This window comes from Crocuta crocuta, unplaced genomic scaffold (assembly GCF_008692635.1).
Source record: "Crocuta crocuta isolate KB4526 unplaced genomic scaffold, BGI_CrCroc_1.0 scaffold149, whole genome shotgun sequence".
Taxonomy (NCBI): domain Eukaryota; kingdom Metazoa; phylum Chordata; class Mammalia; order Carnivora; family Hyaenidae; genus Crocuta; species Crocuta crocuta.
Genome location: NW_027551561.1, coordinates 6,775,150 through 6,794,701, shown reverse-complemented (window position 1 = coordinate 6,794,701; position 19,552 = coordinate 6,775,150). Strand labels below are relative to the sequence as shown.

Here is a 19,552-nt window from a genome sequence, read left to right as displayed (position 1 = left end):
ACATAAAAAAGCCATCATAAACTATTCATGGGAACATAAAATTGTACAATTATCTTTTGGAGGGCAACCTGACAATACCTATCAGAATGTAAAGGTACTCTGCCCTTTGGCTCTCTAACGGAAGTACTCACAGATATGCTCAAGGATATGTGTACAGATATTCACTGCACATTTTAATAACAACTGAAGATAACTTCAATTTCCTCTAGTAAGTGACGGTTAATAAAATTATGTTACATCCATTCCCTATTATGGAATAGCATGCAGCTGTGAAAAAGAGAGGGATAGAATTGTACGTACTAACAACAAATTCTCTGGCAAAAAACAGCACATTGCTTAACAGGTTATATAGTATTGGTTAACTTTGCTAAATAAGAAGGTAGAGATATTTGTGCATGCAAAGATAAAGCTAACAGTGGCTAACTTTAACAAGGGTGTAAGATCTCTTACATACTTCTGTACTGTTTGAATTTCCAATGAGTATATAGCTGCATTTTTTAAGATAGACAGAAATAAAATGCATATAAGATCTTCAAGAAAACAAATAATGACATAGTTTTCTTCTTTGAAAGTTCTTGACAGAGCATTTTATTTCCAATCATATGGCAACAGTTACTAATTTACTTTTTATAAGAGGACTTTTCTGTGTCTTATTTATAGTATTTACTTCTAAGAAATAGTTAAGGCTACAAGCTTACACTGAATTAAATACATACATTTGCTAATTTAAAAAAGAAAAACACATTAAAATTTTGAACTAATCAAAGAAAAAAAAACTTGACTTGACGGGATTAATATTACAGAACTTCACCTTGGCTTTATTTAAATATTTGTGTATTTCCCAGAGCAGGAGCTGTAACTACAGAACTGTGACTATGGAGCATGAAAACCACAAACTATGAACTTCTTCGGGGAAGGAACCATGTCTTATTCATGTGAACACAGGACCTGGCATGGAAAAAGTCCTCAATAAATGTCTGTGACTTCAACTGGGTAACAAAGACTGAAGACTGATAAGAAATAAAACATTTCTGAAATGATAAAGTTCTTATGAAAAAAGAATTAAAGACTACTGAAGCTAAAAAGAGAACTTCTATAAAAATAATCTATACATATGGGATAAATCACCAATATGTTTTTTAGTAAGTAGAAAAAGGAAATCAGTTGCTAAATAATATAATTCTATTCATTTATAAATGCAGAAGTAACAATTTGTTCTATGTGCCAGTTTACGCTATTTATCCACATTTAATGCTTATAAAATTTTCATCAACTAAATTGACATATGTATGTTTATTTTCAAGATTAGTATGATCTCTGGATGCTTAAAAATTTTTAAATATTTCAGATATTTTGGTACAGCATATATTTTAACAGAGGGTCCCCTTATAGAAGTTTTTTTCATAACAGATCAACTTACGACAAAGGGATAATGGCCTTTCTTCTAAAAATCCACCTCCACTTCTAATCCAGAATTGTAAGTAAAGGATACTTTTTCTAATATCACAACTATTTGCAGTTAACAACGTTACAAAGTCTTTCACATCAGTTCTAAAGTTCTCAGCTAAGCAGATCATCTGTAGGTAGCTGGCAACATTTAGCTGAGGAAGAAACAGAAAGAAGAAAGAAACATGGTGACTTGCAGAGTTAACAGAAATACATCAGTAATACATATCTAAAAGTATACATTCACACTATCCTAGCTCTTGAAAATGAAACTGACCTAGAAAAATATAAAGGAATATACTTCCAAATTAAAAACATTTTACATGTACTTATTTTATTAATTGTACACAGTCTAAAACAGCAAGCAAACTTTTATGTGAGATTTTCCAACACGAACCCTGGAGGCAATGTTATAAAACCTTGAGAAATTCCCTTAAGCTTAAATAATGGTACAACTTGATGGACTATTTCACAGCCATTAAAATTATAAATGTGAATACCATAGAAAAAAAATAATGTGAATACTATAACAATACTGAAAATATTTACATAATCTTTAAAAGCCAGAGTTAGAAAATTATATCAATGCACGTACAAATGCATTAAATGTAAGTTAACAAGAAGCGTTATGAGAAAAAATGAAAACAAAAATCAAAAAACAAAAAACTCATGATTTCTTAAGAATAAATGGACCTCGTAAAATGTAAAATTTACATTTTATTTAGTGTTGTCATCAATATTGCTATAATGTTTTTTTGTAAAACAACAAAACATATGCTATTCTCTTCCCAGTGCTTATGGAAAGCTTTTTACTTAGAAAGCTAAAACAAATTAAATTGTATTTACATTTTGCATATTTTACAAGATCACTAGCATTTCTACCTTAAAGTTAACAAGACAATTAAAAGATTTCCTCTATTAAATCTTTCACTGTATTCTATGTGCATACATTAGTCCTGCATAATTCTGGGACTTCTGCTTTCGAACTAGGAATTCTTTCAATTACAAAGACCCTAGTATCAAACAAACCTGGCCATCAGTAATAACTATAAACTCTATAATCGATTACAAATAAATATAAAAAATAAACTACTTGAAGGCACAAGAGAGTAACCAAAGCAGAAGATAACTGAAGGGAAACCAATACCTGGACAAAAGAAAATGGCTCTGGGTGAATGAAGACTCCCCACCCCTCCTCTACACTGATTTTTGACTGAAGGCAGGCAGCCACAGCGGTGGCTAAAACTCCAACAGAAACTCACAGTATTACTGGCTTGAACCAGAGGATAGAATTTGGGACGATGACCATAGCTGGAAAGTTAGGGGAAAGGTCCGTGAAAGTAGGGAAAGAGCAATTCTAGCTATAAAGAAGAATGCAAATTCCTGGTTGAGGCCTGAACTTCACATGTGTGGGCCTAGCTCAAAGCAGCCTAGCCAAAGCTAAAAGAACCGAACAGAAATTGTAGCTGCCACATATTACAGGAGAATATTTGTTCACACGAACATAACAGAATCTACAACATATCATTCACAAAGTACAGGATAAAAGTCTCAAAACCAAAAATATACAAAAGACATAACGCACAATGACCATATTATCCTAAGGATGCAAGACTGGTCTGACATTCAAAAATCAAACAACATCATTCACTATATTGATAGAATTAAAAAGATAAACCATATGATTGTTTCAAAAGACAAAGTATCAGACAAAATTTAACACCATTCACAATAAAAATACAGCTAACCCATAAAGAGCATCTATGAAAATATACAGCTAGTATCACACTTAATGGTGTGGGATACTTTCAGCCTACCATCAGGGACAGGGCAGAGATGTCACTTTAACTCCTATTCAGCAGTGTACTGAAGATACACTGGCACTAGTAGAAGAAACTATCTTTTATAGAATTGTGACATATAAGATTTATGAACAAAATTCAAAACTTACAAGCGAAGGAGTACTGAAATTAATTTCTTCAAAGCAGCCATCAAACATTAAACTAAATGTTGGATCTACAGGAAAAAAACATTTTACAAAACCATTACTTTTTCCAGTTATACTTCTTCTATGAAAATATTCTACATTTCATTGGTAATGAAAATATGCAAATTATAAATCATTAAGGAACTGAATTTCTATCTTGACGTAAAATAACTGATCTTTTCTTTTTTAATTTTTTAATATTTATTCTTGACACAGAGAGACAGAGACAGAGAGACAGAGAGACAAAGAGAGAGAGCGCGCTAGCAGAGGAGAGTCAGACACAGAATTAGAAGCAGGCTCCAGGCTGTGAGCTGTTAGCACAGAGCCCAATGCAGGGCTTGAACTCACTAACTGTGAGATCATGACCTGAGCCGAAGCTGGATGCTTAACTGACTGAGCCACCCAGGCGCCCCAAATAACTTATGTTTTAACTAAACCATAATCTAACCTTTGAATAATACAACTTATATCAATATTTTTAGAGGACAATCACTAACAGTCAAATAAGCCATTTATTTCCAAGTGGAGTCTTCCTTAAGCTAACATTTTCCTCTAGAAATCCACAGCAGAGATATGCTACTAAATGTGTGCAACGAAAAATATTAGAAAACGTTATAATTCAGTGCTTATAATGAAAAATAAAAAACTGTATGAGTTTTAAAATAGAACACCGAATGCTAATTATTAGGAAGATTAGAGCAATTAGGTTAGAGCAAAAAACGGCTAATTTTTACTAAAATAGGCAATAATGCATATGGAAGTGTTCTCCAAGGTTGAAGAATGGCTAAGTTCAATATTAAGGAACTGCAGAAAGGCTGGGTTCCATAAAAAATTCTGACCGGTAAATGATATTTGGTGCCATTTGCAAGGTAATAAATTAAGTTTATAATTACTCAAGGCTGCAAACTGATCACAAATTTAAATAATTCTTTATTTAAAAAAATGACCTGGGAGCCTCCAAATTTTAAGGAAAAAAAAAAAAAGGTAATTTACCAGTGGACTTTTTATTTTTAATGTTTATTTAGTTTTTGAGAGAGAGCACAAGTGAGGTGGAACAGAGAGAGGGGAGACAGAATCTGAAAGAGGCTCCAGGCTCTGATCTGTCAGCACAGAGCCCAAAGCAGGGCTTGAACTCACAAACCATGAGATCATGACCTGAGCTGAAGTCGCACACTTAAATCGTCTGAGCCACCAGGCACCCTTTCACTAATACACTTTTAAAGGAACCTTTCTAACTAAAATTAAAAGCTTTCTCAAATATTTTAACCAAAAGTAATTAGTTGTAAAATCACTGTTACCTACCGCTTGTAGTAAGGATTACAGGTCTCTTAGTTGTTGCCATGAATGTTTTGATTGCATTCAAAAACCCAGCATCTTCCTCGAAAATGACATCAACCTAAGAACCATTTATGAGAATATTAGTGTACTGAGTAACAAAGCATTTACTGGATATGCTGTGTATAATACTATATACACTGTCTGTTAGATAAAAGGTTTTTGAATTTATTAAATTTATGACCACTGTGAACTCAGCTCACAATGAAGCTTAAAATGTTTTACACCATTATAAGTAAAAAAATGACCAAATATTAAACTAAAACAATGGAGTCACCTGTACCTGGACAAATATGAATCAGGTACTTGTATCACAGTATCATACATAAAATATGATCCTATTTCATGAGTTCCTATTGCTATTATTAAACTAAAACAACACACATTAATATGATTTTATGTATCACAGGTATAATTTCTATAATCACTGAACAATAATTAGTAACCCTGAATTGCATTAATCATCTTTCTGAAAAATTCTTCTATGGTTGACAGTTTCATTCGCTTAAAATTCAGATACAAATATTCCTGACTTTCTTGGCTATTTTACAATAATACTTCATAGTAAGACATATAGTAGTCTTTAGAATAAGGTTTTTTTTTTAATGTTTATTTATTTATTTTGAGAGAGAGAGAGCGAGAGCACGCATGCATGCACAAGTCAGGGAGGAGCAGGGAGGAACAGAGAATCCCAAGCAGGCTCCACAATGTCAACGCAGAGCCCAATGCAGAGCTCGAACTCAAGAACTGCAAGATCATGCCCTGAGCCGAAATCAAGAGTCGGACACTTAAGTGACTGAGCCATCCAGGCGCCTCACAGACAAAGTCTGTATTATAAGATACCATGAACATATGTTCACAAGCCTACCTCCTCAAAAAGAATGAGAGATGTTGCATTTTTCCTGTTGGATTCCTCAGCTCCAAATTCTTTGACATTTGGCTTAGTTGTATTTGTAGATTTAGTCTGAATAATTGGTTTCTGTTCACAAGAATTTTTGATTCCTGCATAAACAAAACATTAATATTTTAGATAAACACCAACCTTTAATAGAACACTGGATATTTCTGCAAACTAAGCTCAAACTGAAACCCCCTATCAAAACTGAAACAAGAGGCAGGGTGGGAGGGGGTGGAAAAAAAGCTGAAACAAAATATCAAAACTCCTATATGCATGACCTTCAAAGTAGCCGAGATTTAATAAAAAGCAGAAGGAGGTGCCTGTTTGGCTCAGTCGGTTGAGTGAACAACTCTTGATTTCAGCTCAGGTCATGATCCTGGGGTTGTGGGATCCAGCTCTGCGTCGGGCTCCACACAAAGCCTAGAGACTGCTTAAGATTCTCTCCCTCCCTCCCTCTACCCCTCTCCCCTGTTTGTGGTCTCCCTGTCTCTAAAAAAGAAATAAAAATAGGGGTGGTGCGGTGGCTCAGTCAGTTGCGTGTCTGACTTCGGCTGAGGTCGTGATCTCACGGTTGATTCGTGAGTTCGAGCCCTGCACTGGGCTTGCTGGTGTCAGCACAGAGCCTTCTTTGGATCCTCTATCCCACCCTCTCTCTCTGCCTCTCCCCCACTCATGCTCGCACTCTTCTGTCTCTCAAAAATAAACATACATTTAGAAAAATAAATAAAATAAAAATAAATGTTAAAAAAGAATTAGAACATTAAAAACATAAACAGCAATAGGAACTCATGAAATAGGATATTTTATGTTTGAGGGTCATTAATATTAAAAAATATCACATATACTTTGTCAATTTAATGTCTTACCTTTATTATTTTTCAGAAGTACTATTTCTTCATTATTTTTTGGCTTAGAAGAAACTTTAAAATAATTTGCCAAAGTCTTAGGTGGAAGTGTTCGCTTTGGTACACTGCTTTGTGGTGATGACGGAGGAAGTTTCCTTGGTGATGTAATAACTTTCTTAGGAGAGTTTAATTTTTCTGCCAAAAACAGATTTACTTAAAGATAAATATTCTAAAAGTTAAACAGATGGTAAGGCTGAGTCATCCACAGCCTATATTTCTACTCTTATCAGTTAAAAATGGAGACAGACTTTTTCTTTCAGTCTTAGGTTCAAACACTGTGTACAAATATTAACGTATTGTTACAGCTATTCTATCATCACAGAAGGTAAACCTAGGCATTTGGAAAAGACAATCTTTTCCAAAGAAACATATATCCTTGAAGGAAATAGTGTTCATAATCCCTCCATTCACTTTCTGTACATCTGTTTGGGTTCAGAGGAGGCTGGAGAAGAGATAATGTTCGTACTGAGCACATCCAGAACACTTATCAACTTCAGTTTAGCCCTATAAGAAATGGGTATCGCAGGCAAAGAATGTTCTTTTAAGGTGTCTACGGAGGATCGATATAAAGTTTATAAATAAATGTTTGCTCTCTACCCTGTGGAAGTCCCAGGCACCAAGCATTTGTACCAGAGCATGTCTTTTCTCCCCTCTCAGTGCTCTGATTCAGTCTTCACATGTGTAAATTACTATTAGGAGCAGGATTTTTTCCCCCATATAACCATAAGTGCACAATTTCTGTCCTATGCTTTATTGGCACCCCATCTCCATAGATTTTATTATATTCTTTGCATATTATAGATGTTTGAAAACTTATTTACAATTTTGAGTTTGAGAAATTATCCTAGACATCACTATTATGTCAGAAACCCAAGCAAACTCCACACTGGCAGCCCAGAGCCCATCATGGGGCTCGAACTCACGAACCATGAAACCAGGACCTGAGCCAAAATAGTCGGATACTCAGCCAACTGAGTGCCTCAGAATGTAATCTTAAAATAAAAAATTATTATTTCTTAATATTGGAAAGATTTCAATTTATAAAAAAACTATTTTGTCTTTATTTTTCTAATTTTGGCATACTACAAGGATTGTTTGATCATGGATTGGCATCAGTCCAAAGACCGGTTTTAGAAAATACATGCCAAGTGGCTCAGTCAGTTAGGTGTCTGACTGTGGCTCACGTCATGATCTCGCAGTTCATGAATTCGTGCCCCACACTGGGCTCTGTGTTGACAGCTCAGAGCCTGGAGGATTCTGTGTCTCCCTCTCTCCCTGCCCCTCTCCTGCTCATACTCTCTCTCTCAAAAATAAACATTAAAAACTAAAAACAAAAAAAAAAAAAAAAAAAAAAAAAAAAAAAAAAAAAAAAAAGCCAATTTTTATATAAGATACCCAGTAAATATTTGGCTAAATTTTATTGATATATTCTTTTTCCTATATATTTATTTTTGAGAGAGAGAGACAGTAGAGTGCAAGCAGGGAAGGGGTAGAGAGAGAGGGAGACACAGAATCTGAAGCAGGCTCCAGGCTCTGAGCTGTCAGCACAGAGCCGGACGTGGGGCTCGAACTCACAAACCATGAGATCATGACTTGGGCCGAAGTCATACACTTAAATGACTGAGTCACCCACGCGCCCTTATTGATATATTCTTCTTAAAGGATCTTCCACCAAAACAATCAACTCCATGGAGAAAGAGCTTCCTTATAGGCCTGGAACATCTAAACGAGCCAGAAAGCAAAAACAAATATCAAAGATTACTGGGGCTATGTCAAAATGACATGAGACAATTAAGTCAGGTTCCTGCTAATCAAAGAGCAGACAATATAGCCACAAAAAGAAAAAAGGGCTCTGCATTTGGCCAAGACATACACTGGATTTACCCGTCTGTCTGAAATAACAGCAAAAAACCTAAACATTAATATATGAAACAATGCTTTTCAAGACTTTGGGAAAATGCAAAAAAAGTCTAGTGATACCTGAGAGAAGAAACAAACAAGGTGAACCCCAGGAACTGCCTAGCTCCTGCCTCGAGACAATGTATAGGCCACAGTGAGGAGGGGGAAGCCAGTCCAGAGGTTTCCTGGAGTTGAGGAGACTGAACAGGAGTCCGGAGAGGCCAAGGCAGACAGCGTTCACAGGGCAGAATAATGAAGAGCAGAGAGCTCCACAGAGCGTTCCAGAAATCTGCAGACGGTCTCATTCAAGTCTTCAATGGAGTGGTGATCAGTGAAAGACTAGAAGAAATAACCTAAGGCTTACAAAGAGCTGGGAATAGCTCCTCTTCCCACTAGACAGAACGGCAAACTTCAGAATTAATGGGGCAGTGGACAGAGTACTCAGAAGGATTTTGCCTAAGCAATGGCAAAATTCGTCTTAAACTAAATGCTACTTCGGTCTCGCCTAATACAGCAAAAGACCCGAAACGATCCAACTGTTTCTTGGCAACTGTATTTCAGAAAAAAGTTCAAGAGTAGTTATGAGAATACAGAAATGTCCAATACCCAACAAGGTAACTGCACAAAGTCTGACATTTGATCAAAAGCACAAGGTGCCCAAAAAGGCATGAAAAATACAATCCATAATGAAAAAAAATCAATTAACTGAAACCAACTCAGAAATCACACAGATGACAAAAATAACAGACAAGAGCACTAATAAATGAGAACACTATAACTGAAACAGTGATCACTGTGTTTCTTCTGTTCAAAAACTTACAGAAAAAATTGAGTACGGTAACACAGAAGCTGTAAGACAGACCCACGTCAAGCTTCTAGAAATGAAAACTACAATGTATGAAATAAAAAAAATTACATTGGACGGCACTGACAGTATACTAGATACTGCAGAAAATAAGATCTGTGAACTTGAATAGTTAGAAACTATCCAAGATGAAACACGAAGAGCAAAAAGAAGACAGAAAGGCTGCACAAGCAATTGTCAAGCTAGAAGACAACTCAAGGGGGTCTTAGATACATGTAATTAAAGTTGTCAACGGAGAGGAGGAGAGAAAAAGTATTTGAAGAGATAACAAGTGTTGGTGAGTATGTGGAGAAGGGAAGCTTTGTGCTCTGTTTTGTTTTTTAAGTTTTTTTTTTAATGTTTTATTTATTTTTGAGAGAGAGAGAGAGAGAGAGAGAGAGAGAGGGCGTGAACAGGGGAGGGTCAGAGAGAGAGGGAGACACAGAATCTGAAACAGGCTCCAGGCTCTGAGCTGTCAGCACAGAGCCTGACGCGGGGCTCGAACCCACAAACTGTGAGATCATGACCTGAGCCGAAGCCGGACGCTTAACCAGCTGAGCCATCCAGGTGCCCCGCTTTGTGCACTGTTGAAAGGAATGGAAATGGGTTCAACCACTATGGAAAACAACATGAAGTTTCTTCCCAAAACTAAAAACAGATCTGCCATATGATCCGGCAATTGTGCTTCTGGAAATACATCCAAAGGAAACAAAAACGGGATCTTGAAGAGATATATGCACTCCCATGTTTACCACAGCATCATTCACGACAGAATGTGCTGTGGAAACAACCCAAGTGCACGTCTGTGAATGGACAGAGACGTGGTATATATACACATGAAATAGTATTCAGCCATAAGAAAGGACATCCTGCCATTTATGACAGCATGTATAGACCTGGAGCACATTAGGCTAAAGTGAGGTGAGGCAGAAAAAAGCAAGCACTGTATGACCTCACTTATATGTGGAATCTAAAAAGCCAAACTCATAAAAATAGAGAGTAAAATGGTGGTTACCAGGAGATGGGTTAGGGGGACAGGACAGATGTTAAGGGTACAAACTTGCAATGACTAAATAAATCCTAGAGCTCTAATGCACAGTATACTAAGTACAAACAATACTGTATTATAATCACCAAACTTCCTAAGACTATAACTTAATTATTGCAGCCACTAAGAAGTGATAATTATGTAGCGTGATGGAGATTCTAATTATCAATGCAATGGCAAACTTATTACAATACAGAAATGTATCAAATTAACACTTGTACACCTTAAATTTACACAATATTATATGTTAAACCTATTGTAATTTAGAGTAAGACACAAGGCTTGGAATTTTCCAGATTTGATGAAAACTATAAACCCATACATCCAAGAAGCTCAACAAACCACATGAAACATGAAGAAAACTACAGCAATCCACATCAAAATCATAGCTGCTTAAAATTAGTGACAAAAAGAAAATTGTAAAAGCAGAAACGAATAATGAACACAAAGGACTGAAACACATTAAATAGATACAAATCCATGAGGTCATCATAATACTAAAAAAAAAAAAAAAAGTAAACACCACAAAAACTCCTTGGACAACTTTAGAGATTACTAGGGCACCAGTACTTGAAGAACTGATGAATGAAAGGAAAGAATGGGGGAGCCTGGGTGGCTCAGTCCATCAAGCCTCTGACTTGATTTGGCTTAGAGGTCATGATCTCATGGTTGTGGGATTGAGCCCTACGTCAGGCTCTGTGCTGAGTGCAGAGTCTGCTTGGGATTTTCTCTCTCTCTCTGCCCCTCTCCCCCACTCATGCTCCACGAAAAAAAATTTTTTTAAAGGAAAGAATAAAGCATTTCTTGTGCCTTTCCTGTACAAACTGTATGTCAAAGTATTCAAACAACTGATGAGGAGAAATGCTCCTTAGAATTTCAACTACTGGGGCGCCTGGGTGGCTTAGTCGGTTAAGCGTTCGACTTTCGCTTAGGTCATGATCTCGCGGTTCGTGGGTTTGAGCCCCGCGTCGGGCTCTGTGCTGACTGCCAGCTCAGAGCCTGGAGCCTGTTTCAGTCTGTGACTCCCTCTCTCTCTGACCCTCCCCTGCTCACTCTGTCTCTCTCTCTCCTAGAAATAAATAAAAATATTAAAAAAAAAAAATTAAAAAAAAAAAGAATTTCAACTACTAAATTCAGAAAGGCTCAGTGAATTACAAAATCACCCATTTTTTAACTCCTAATGAAATAATCTACTAGATAAAGTTCATGGCTACATAATACTATTAGTTAAAAGAGTGATGGGGAAACTTTATAATGGATGGATCAGTCTGAAAACAACTGAACTCACCAATCCATGTGAATATCACAAATGTATCTCGGCTCTGATGCGTAGGAAGTACACAGCCCCGCCCATGCATGTACCGTAGCCCTGAAACAGAACCTGAATCTAATCAAGCCCACAGATCTAACCACCAGTTTACATGAAATAAAGGGAAGAGTAATATGTTAACTGATACCATGAACATACCATCAGCGAAATCCAAAATGCAAGAGATTTTATGAAAAATGACCCATGTTCTTCAACAAATAAATGATATAAAAAGGACGATGGAATTCTTAGGGACATTGAAAGACATTTAAAAGACATCAAGCAAGGGGCACCTGGGTGGCTTAGTCGGTTAAGCGTCCGACTTTCGCTTAGGTCCCATGATTTCGCGGTTCGTGGGTCCAAGCCCTGCGTCGGGCTCTGGGCTGACAGCCAGCTCAGAGCCTGGAGCCTGTTTCAGTCTGTGTCTCCCTCTCTCTCTGACCCTCCCCTGCTCACGCTGTCTCTCTCTCTCTCTCTCCTAGAAATAAATAAAAACATTTAAAAATAAATAAAAATAAATAAAAGACATCAATCAAATGTAAGATTGTTTAAATCTTGTTTAAAAACCTTGTTTAAATCCAAATTTGCACAAACCATTTGAAACAACAGAAAACCAAAATAAGAGTATATTAAGATATATAGCTAATTTCATTAGGTCTAATAATGATACTGTGGTTATGCTTTTTATTTAATTTTTTTAAGTTTGTTTATTTTGAGAGAGAGAGCATGCATGCGCGTGAGCAGTGAAAGGTCAGGGAGAGAATCTCAAGCAGGCTCCACACTGTCAGCACAGAACCCAAAGTGGGGCCTGAGCCCACAAACTGAGATCACGACCTGAGGTGATCAAGAGTGAGACACTTAACCAAATGAGCCATCTAGGCTCCCCAGTTACACTTTTTAAAGGTCCTTATCAGTTAGAGATACCTACTGAAGTACATATAAGTAAAATTATATGATGGTCTTGAGATTTTAAAACCATCCAGGAAAACATTTGCAGATTTCATTCTCTCAAAGGTTATGACCTAAGGAAAAGAATTTACTTACTTGGTGACTTGCCTAGGTTGTAACTATTAAAAAAACAAGGTTTCTGAGAGTTTACACCTTGCTTGTCCACTTGATGGGACTGGGTAGCTTCCTTCAGCTGAGATAGAATTTGTCTACCACTGCGCTGAGAAGAGGCATTGACTTCAAATATCTGGAAGAATATATGAAAGCAGGAAGAATGTTCGGTTTTCCTTTAAGTGCAACCATCACATTAACACCCTCCCGGCACTGGCCCTTCCTAACCTTAAATCCAAGCTCCTGAGCACAGGCATAGACGGCGGCCGTTTTCCCCACTCCTGTCGGCCCTGTTATCAGAACAGTATTGCACAGGCAATTCTCTTCGTCATCTGAGCTGCCTTTATAATCAATGCTATCCGACAGATCTGAAAAATCATTCAAATGCAAATAATCACTTGATAATTGCTCAGGCAGCAATAGATGCTGGACACGTATTTAGAGACGCTAGGAAATCAAATATAAAATACAGTTAAGAAATTTCATACAGATTTTTAGCCAATCTAATGAAACATGTTCAGGGAAATGGAGAAAATGTCTCAAGATACCTTCCTGTTTCTCATCTTTTTTTCCCTTCAAATTTTGTCTTTCTTCCAATTCGGCTCTTCTCTTCCAGTCTTTCAACCAACTGCCATAAGAAAATGTGTGTTATTAAAAATAATTCACAAAATAGAGATGTCTCTCTTTGAATCAACTAAAGAGTACAATATTTTTACATGGGCATGAATATTCTGAAGGAAGTAATTTTTACCAAAATACACAAGAATGGAAGTACAAGGATACACACTGTGACACTGTGCAGGTTAGCTTCCAAAGGGAAAAACCTAAAAGTACTTCAGGAGGAGAAAAGAAATGTTACAGGACCCTCATCTACCGAAACCAGTACGGAGTAACTCTAAAGAGCTCAGGTAGATCGTGCGAGGACAGGAAACACGTCTAATACACAGTCCTGAGTATAAGCAGGGAGATTAAGTTCTAGTTTAGAGCGAGACTTCCCAAGTTTGAGTTCAGCCCCCCTACTTTCTTTCTCTCTCTCCCTCTTTTTTTTTTTACGATTTTACATTTATTTATTTATTTANCACTACTTTCAAGCCAGGTGACCCTGAACAAATAATTCAACCTCTATAGGCCCATTTCTCATCTATAGGATGAGGACAGAAGTATTTACTCTCATAGTATAGTTGTAAGGATTAAATGAGCTAAGAATAATGCAAGTACATAGAATGGTGCTAAGCTCAAAGTGCTAAGTATTACGGGTCCCTGTTCCTTATAGGAAATCCTTTGGACCATGTGAGTTTTAGAATTCAAAATTTTTCAGATACCAGAAAAGTAATTTGGTATGTATATCACATATAACACAATACCCCTCGGGGTCTCTGGTGTTACAATCACTTAACGTTTCTATTTTTAAAAAAAGGTACGAACTCCTTCTAAGTGGGGTCCATAAAAACCGTCATATATAGTAAAGTTAGTAACTTAATTTTCAGAACTTTTTGGATGTGGGAATTGTAGCCAAAGTATTATGGATCTGAATTAGTAGTAATGTGATCCTATTTGTTAGGAAAAAAAGGAGCTAATATAAGCATAGATTGTTTTCTAGGAGATTTCATAAGAAACCTTTAATAGTTGTTGCCTCTGGAGAGTAGAAATGGGAGAAAAGAGGGATATTTACTTTTCACATCATTCACATTTTCACATTTTTCTTTATTTTCTTTAAGTATAAATATTACCTTATAATTTCCATATTTTAGTATAAATAAAATAAGCTAAATAGTAAAACTAGATTCATAAACTATTTCTCAATTCTTTTATAAGTTTTACCAACCTATGTAACTTTTTTATAGCTAGCTCATTGCCTATGAGCTCGCTGGAGTTCTGGGGTTGATACTTTTCTGTCCATAGCATGTCTTCAGTTCCAGAATCTAAAGCAAAACATATATATTAAAACACTGTTCCTTAACATAAGCATATAGTCTTAGACATACATGTTATCATTTCATGTAAATAACGAATATTTGTACAAGTATTTATGTTTACAAAATGCCAAAAGGGAAATTTCAAAAGTTAACATTACATTTAAAATTCTTCATCTCTTATTCTTCACATCTTCATATCAATTCTTCCCCCTTAAAAACTAACCACCATAGGGGAGCTTGAGTGGCTCAGTTGGTTAAGCATTAATCTGGCTTCGGCTCAGGTCATGATCTCAACAGCTCATGAGTTCGAGCCCCCACTGGGTTCTGTGCTGACAGCTCAGAGCCTGAAGTCTGCTCTGAATTCTGTGTCTCTCTCTTTCTCTCTGCCCCTCCCCTGCTTGTGCTCTGTCCTCTCGGTCTCAAAAATAAACAAACATTTAAAAATATTTAATAAAACAAAAAACCCCAAAAAACTAACCATCATAAAGTCTCATGACAGTAAGGTTTAAAAGTACTCATTTAGGGCTGCCTCATTGGCTCAGTCAGCAAAGCATGTGACTCTTGATATCAGGGTTGTGAGCTCAAGCCCTATGCTGGGGGCAGAGATAACTTAAAAAAATTATTAGGAAAATAAATAAAAGTACATGCTTAAAATTTAAATAATCGCTAAAAAACATGATATATGAAAAGTAATTTAAACCCTAAGAAGTAATCTAAAGAACAAGAGAAGCATAATTTTTGTGGAGCACCCTTTGACTCCTGAAAAGAAACATTAAAATGTCCTACAAAATCAATCTGGGTAAATGGAGATGTGCCACACTCCCATTTGAGAAGACTGAATGTGGTAAAGATGCCCATTCACTCCAAATTAATCTATACACTAATGCCAAATCAAAACCCCAATGGAATTTGTGGGGTAAGAGAATCTATAGCTCATTCAACAGAGTAGATACATAAACATAGTTTTGTTGTTTTTTTTTTTAAATGTTTATTTTTGAGACAGAGCACAAGGAGGGGAATGACAGAGAGAGAGATGGAAATACAGAATCTCAAGCAGGCTCCAGGCTCCGAGGTGTCAGCACACAGCCTAATGCGGGACTCGAACCCACAAACCATGAGATCATGACTGAGCTGAAGTCGGACACTTAACCGACTGAGCCACCCAGGCACCCTGATAACAGAAATAATTTAGGAAAAACGATAGGAGACTTGCTATACAAATATCAAAACATACTATGAAGCCACATAAATGGATGAATAATTAATCAATTCAATAGAATACTCGAAAAAGCTAAAGAACTCAAATGGGAATAAGGCAGAGACATGTGAAACAGGTATAGTCTCAGGTTTTGAAAAAAGTACACATATTTACAGAAAAATCAAAGACCAAACAGCTATCTTTTAAATGTGGTTTTCTGTAAGACTGTAATGAGTAAGGCTTCCACTTCTTGTTTTATACACAATATACATTGCTTGAACGTTGCAAAGAACATCTATTAAAGAGGAGAGAACATGAACAAGAAGAGAAAATAAATAAAAAAGCTCTAGGCCCAGAGGGAGAAGATCTAATTTACCAGGAACAGGAGATCTTTCTGATGCAGGCTCTTTTCCATCATCTATTATCAGAACATCAGAATCTTCAAGTGCCTCTGTTTCTATTTTACATGCGGTAATCGAAGCAGTTTGTTTCCTCCTGGATGTTTTAGAAAGGAGGCCTTTACAGGAGTCTAGCTTTATCCCAGTGGAGTTGTTTCTTTTGTCAAGTTCTTCCGGTTTCCCATTTATCTTTTTCGGACTTTGTGAATACTCGTTTGGTTTCTTTCTTTTTGACTTCTGCATTTCTGTTTCCACTCGTTTCCTTTTGGTTTCTTTTTGATTAACATCAGGCTCGAGTTGTGGGCTTTCTATTTCAGAAATGACAGAAATGCATGTACTTACTAATTATCAAAAAACAAATTTTAATATCCAATAATTTTAATATCACTTCCAAATATCCAACAATCTTATTGCTACAAAATGAAGAGGCAAGAAGAATCAAATGTGGGCCACAGAAAGCAAGAAGGATATGGTGTTATTTAGACTGCCCTTTGTACAAGTTATATAAATCCAAGGAAAATTCAAATGATCTGACCTAAGCCTTTCCTTAAATGAACTATTAATATTTTAACACAATTAAAGCTTTGGGCGGGGGGGGGCCCGCCTGGGTGGTTCAGTCGGTTAAGCGTTCGACTTTGGCTCAGGTCATGCTCTCACAGTTCATGGGTTTGAGCCCCGTGTCAGGCTCTGTGCTGACAGCTAGCTCAGAGCCTGGAGCCTGTTTCAGATTCTGTATCTCCCTCTCTCTCTGACCCTCTCCTGCTCATGCTGTCTCCCTCTCCCACTCTCTCAGAAATAAATAAAACATAAAAAAAAAATTTTTTTTTAAAAAGCTTTGGGTGTGTACCTGTGGAGAATGGCAGGGGCCAACACTGTACTGAACGAGATGCTTTAATACAGTTGAACAATTCTGCCAACCATAAGCAATATTCTCTCCGTGGACTTCCAAGGGTCAAAGACCAAGTCTTTTTTTTTTTTTTGAATGTTTTTGAATTTATTTTTGAGAGAAAGATAGAGACAGTGTGAGCAGGAAAGGGTCAGAAAGAGAGGGAGACACAGAATCCAAAGCAGGCTCCAGGCTCTGAGCTGTCAGCACAGAGCCGACTCAGGGCTCGAACCTGTGAACAGTGAGATCATGACTGACCTGAGCCGAAGTCGGGCGCCCAACCAACTGAGCCACCCAGGTGCCCCAAAGACCAGATCTTCATGTTTTCAGAAACAAAATGTTAATATGAATGATAAGTTATCACTAACCTTGTTTACAATGACACTCAGAAAGTACCTGCTGCTCACTTCGTTTTTTAAGAAGCAAAGAAAAATATTTTGTCAAGGAAAATTCAGGATTTGACAACCTAATTTCCTCCAGCAAAACATTTTTTACTTCTTCAGTCAAATCTTGCCTTCTCTCCACAAACTGCAATAAAGAAAAAAGAAAAAAGCTCAATAACAGACCCACATTGCCTGTATTTTAAAAGACATCTTTATTTTTTTAAGTGATCTCTACACCCAACGTGAGACTTGAACTCACAACCCTGAGAATCAAGAGTCACCTGCTTCACTGACTGAGCCAATCAGGTGCCCCCCAGATTGTCTATTAATATTAGTCACCAACTATTTTCTGTCTATAATTAGTCAATATTAATGTAGGATTAGCTTTAGTGACTAAATATAACCTTAACAGCAAAGCTGCATTTGCGCAGCTTTTCAAGGACTTAATTCATAGTTTAACTGTTCCCTCTTTCAACTAATTGTACTTTACACATTAGATTAGAATGCTGACTTACACAATATCTAAATGTGCTATATAATCTAATATTCTTCTGAAACTGACTACCATTAATTCTTTTTTTAAATAATTTTTTCCAATGTTTATTCATTTTTGATAGAGACAGAGAGCGAAGGTGGGGGGGGGGGGCAGAGAGAGGGAAAGAGACAAGCAGGCTCCAGGTTCTGAGCTGTTAGCACAGAGCCTGATGTAGGGCTTGAACTCACAGACCACAAGATCATGACCTGAGCCAAAGTCTGATGCTCAACCCACTGAGCCATCCAGGCTCCCTGGTACCATTAATTCTTGAAATGTTTCTAAAGCTCTAGGAATATTTAAAAGAGATGTCTAATTCATTTGGGATTTATTTTTTAAAACTGGACTCCAGGGAAAAAATGAACTTTGGGCCACAAGAGTAGATATGTTTGTTTTCCCTCTGAAAGATGTGAAGGAAACACCCTACAATGGATGAGCTCTCTGGTACTTACCACAACAGCAGAATTAGTACTTTTAGAATTCGAATTCAATGTTGAAAATTCACCAAGAGTAAGAACACATTTTGAGAGATCTGTTACTCTAGTATCCAGTTCTTTAAGTTTGGTTAAGAGAGGGCAAGTGGGTGGTTTCAGATGCCACAAATGGCATCCTAAAGAAAAACAGAAAACAAAGATCTTAATTATCTTCATTCATTACATCAAATGCCAAATGTGCAAACATGAAAAGATCTGATAACTACATAGTTAACACAAAAATACCAAACTTGTCACTTCCAACAAATATAATTAATAAAAATATTGAGTCTTCCTTCCCAATTGTTTAAAATAACCAAGTAATAGCAAACTTTTCTTTGGGAATCAACCTTGCTATTCGGGGTAAGAATTTCAGGGACAGTTAGCATCCTGGTTTAAAGTTTAAACTCTGGGGATGCCTGGGTTGCTCAGTTGGTTTAAGTGTCTGACTTCGGCTCAGGTCATGATCTCACAGTCCACGGGTTTGAGCCCTGCATTGGGCTTNATAAATAAAACATTTAAAAATAAATAAATAAATAAATAAATAAACTATAAAAAAAAAATTGCTTGCTTTCAACATCACTTTTTAAAAAAAGTTTAAACTCTGAAGGCAGAACTGGGTTCGAATCCAGACTGTGTCGCTTGCTAGCTAGGTGAGCATGGGCAAGATTCTAAGCCATAGTTTCTTCATCTGTAAAGTGGGGGTGAATATTATAAAAGTCAACCTCCAAGAGTTGTTATGAAGATTAAACTAGTTATTCAAATGAAGCGCTCAGCACAATGCCAGATACGAGTAAATAAATGTGTGATTAACTTTTCAGGTTCTAATTGTTTTTAAGTTTATTTTTATTTATTTTGAGAGAGAGATAGAAAGTAGGCATGGGAGGGGCAAAAAGAGAGGGAGACAGAATGCCACGCAAGTTCTGCACCATCAGCACAGAGCCCGATGTGGGGCTCAAACTCACGAACTGTAAGATCATGACCTGAACTGAAATCAAGAGCCAGACAGTCAACTGACTGAGCCACCCAGGCACCC

At 36.8% G+C, this 19,552-nt stretch overlaps 1 protein-coding gene across 1 annotated transcript in view; it reads right to left on the bottom strand.

Annotated features, from left to right (window-relative positions):
* Positions 1–19,552, bottom strand: part of ATAD5 (ATPase family AAA domain containing 5) — a 44,566-nt gene that overhangs the window by 4,951 nt on the left and 20,063 nt on the right. The window contains exons 8-19 of the mRNA XM_077749735.1: positions 18,496–18,653; positions 17,497–17,656; positions 16,221–16,550; positions 14,556–14,652; positions 13,279–13,358; positions 12,959–13,098; positions 12,716–12,866; positions 6,533–6,706; positions 5,637–5,770; positions 4,736–4,829; positions 3,398–3,462; positions 1,421–1,601 (exon numbers count right to left, since the gene is read on the bottom strand). Coding sequence (XP_077605861.1) covers positions 1,421–1,601; positions 3,398–3,462; positions 4,736–4,829; positions 5,637–5,770; positions 6,533–6,706; positions 12,716–12,866; positions 12,959–13,098; positions 13,279–13,358; positions 14,556–14,652; positions 16,221–16,550; positions 17,497–17,656; positions 18,496–18,653 — 1,764 coding nt within the window. The remainder of the gene's footprint in view (positions 1–1,420; positions 1,602–3,397; positions 3,463–4,735; positions 4,830–5,636; positions 5,771–6,532; positions 6,707–12,715; positions 12,867–12,958; positions 13,099–13,278; positions 13,359–14,555; positions 14,653–16,220; positions 16,551–17,496; positions 17,657–18,495; positions 18,654–19,552) is intronic.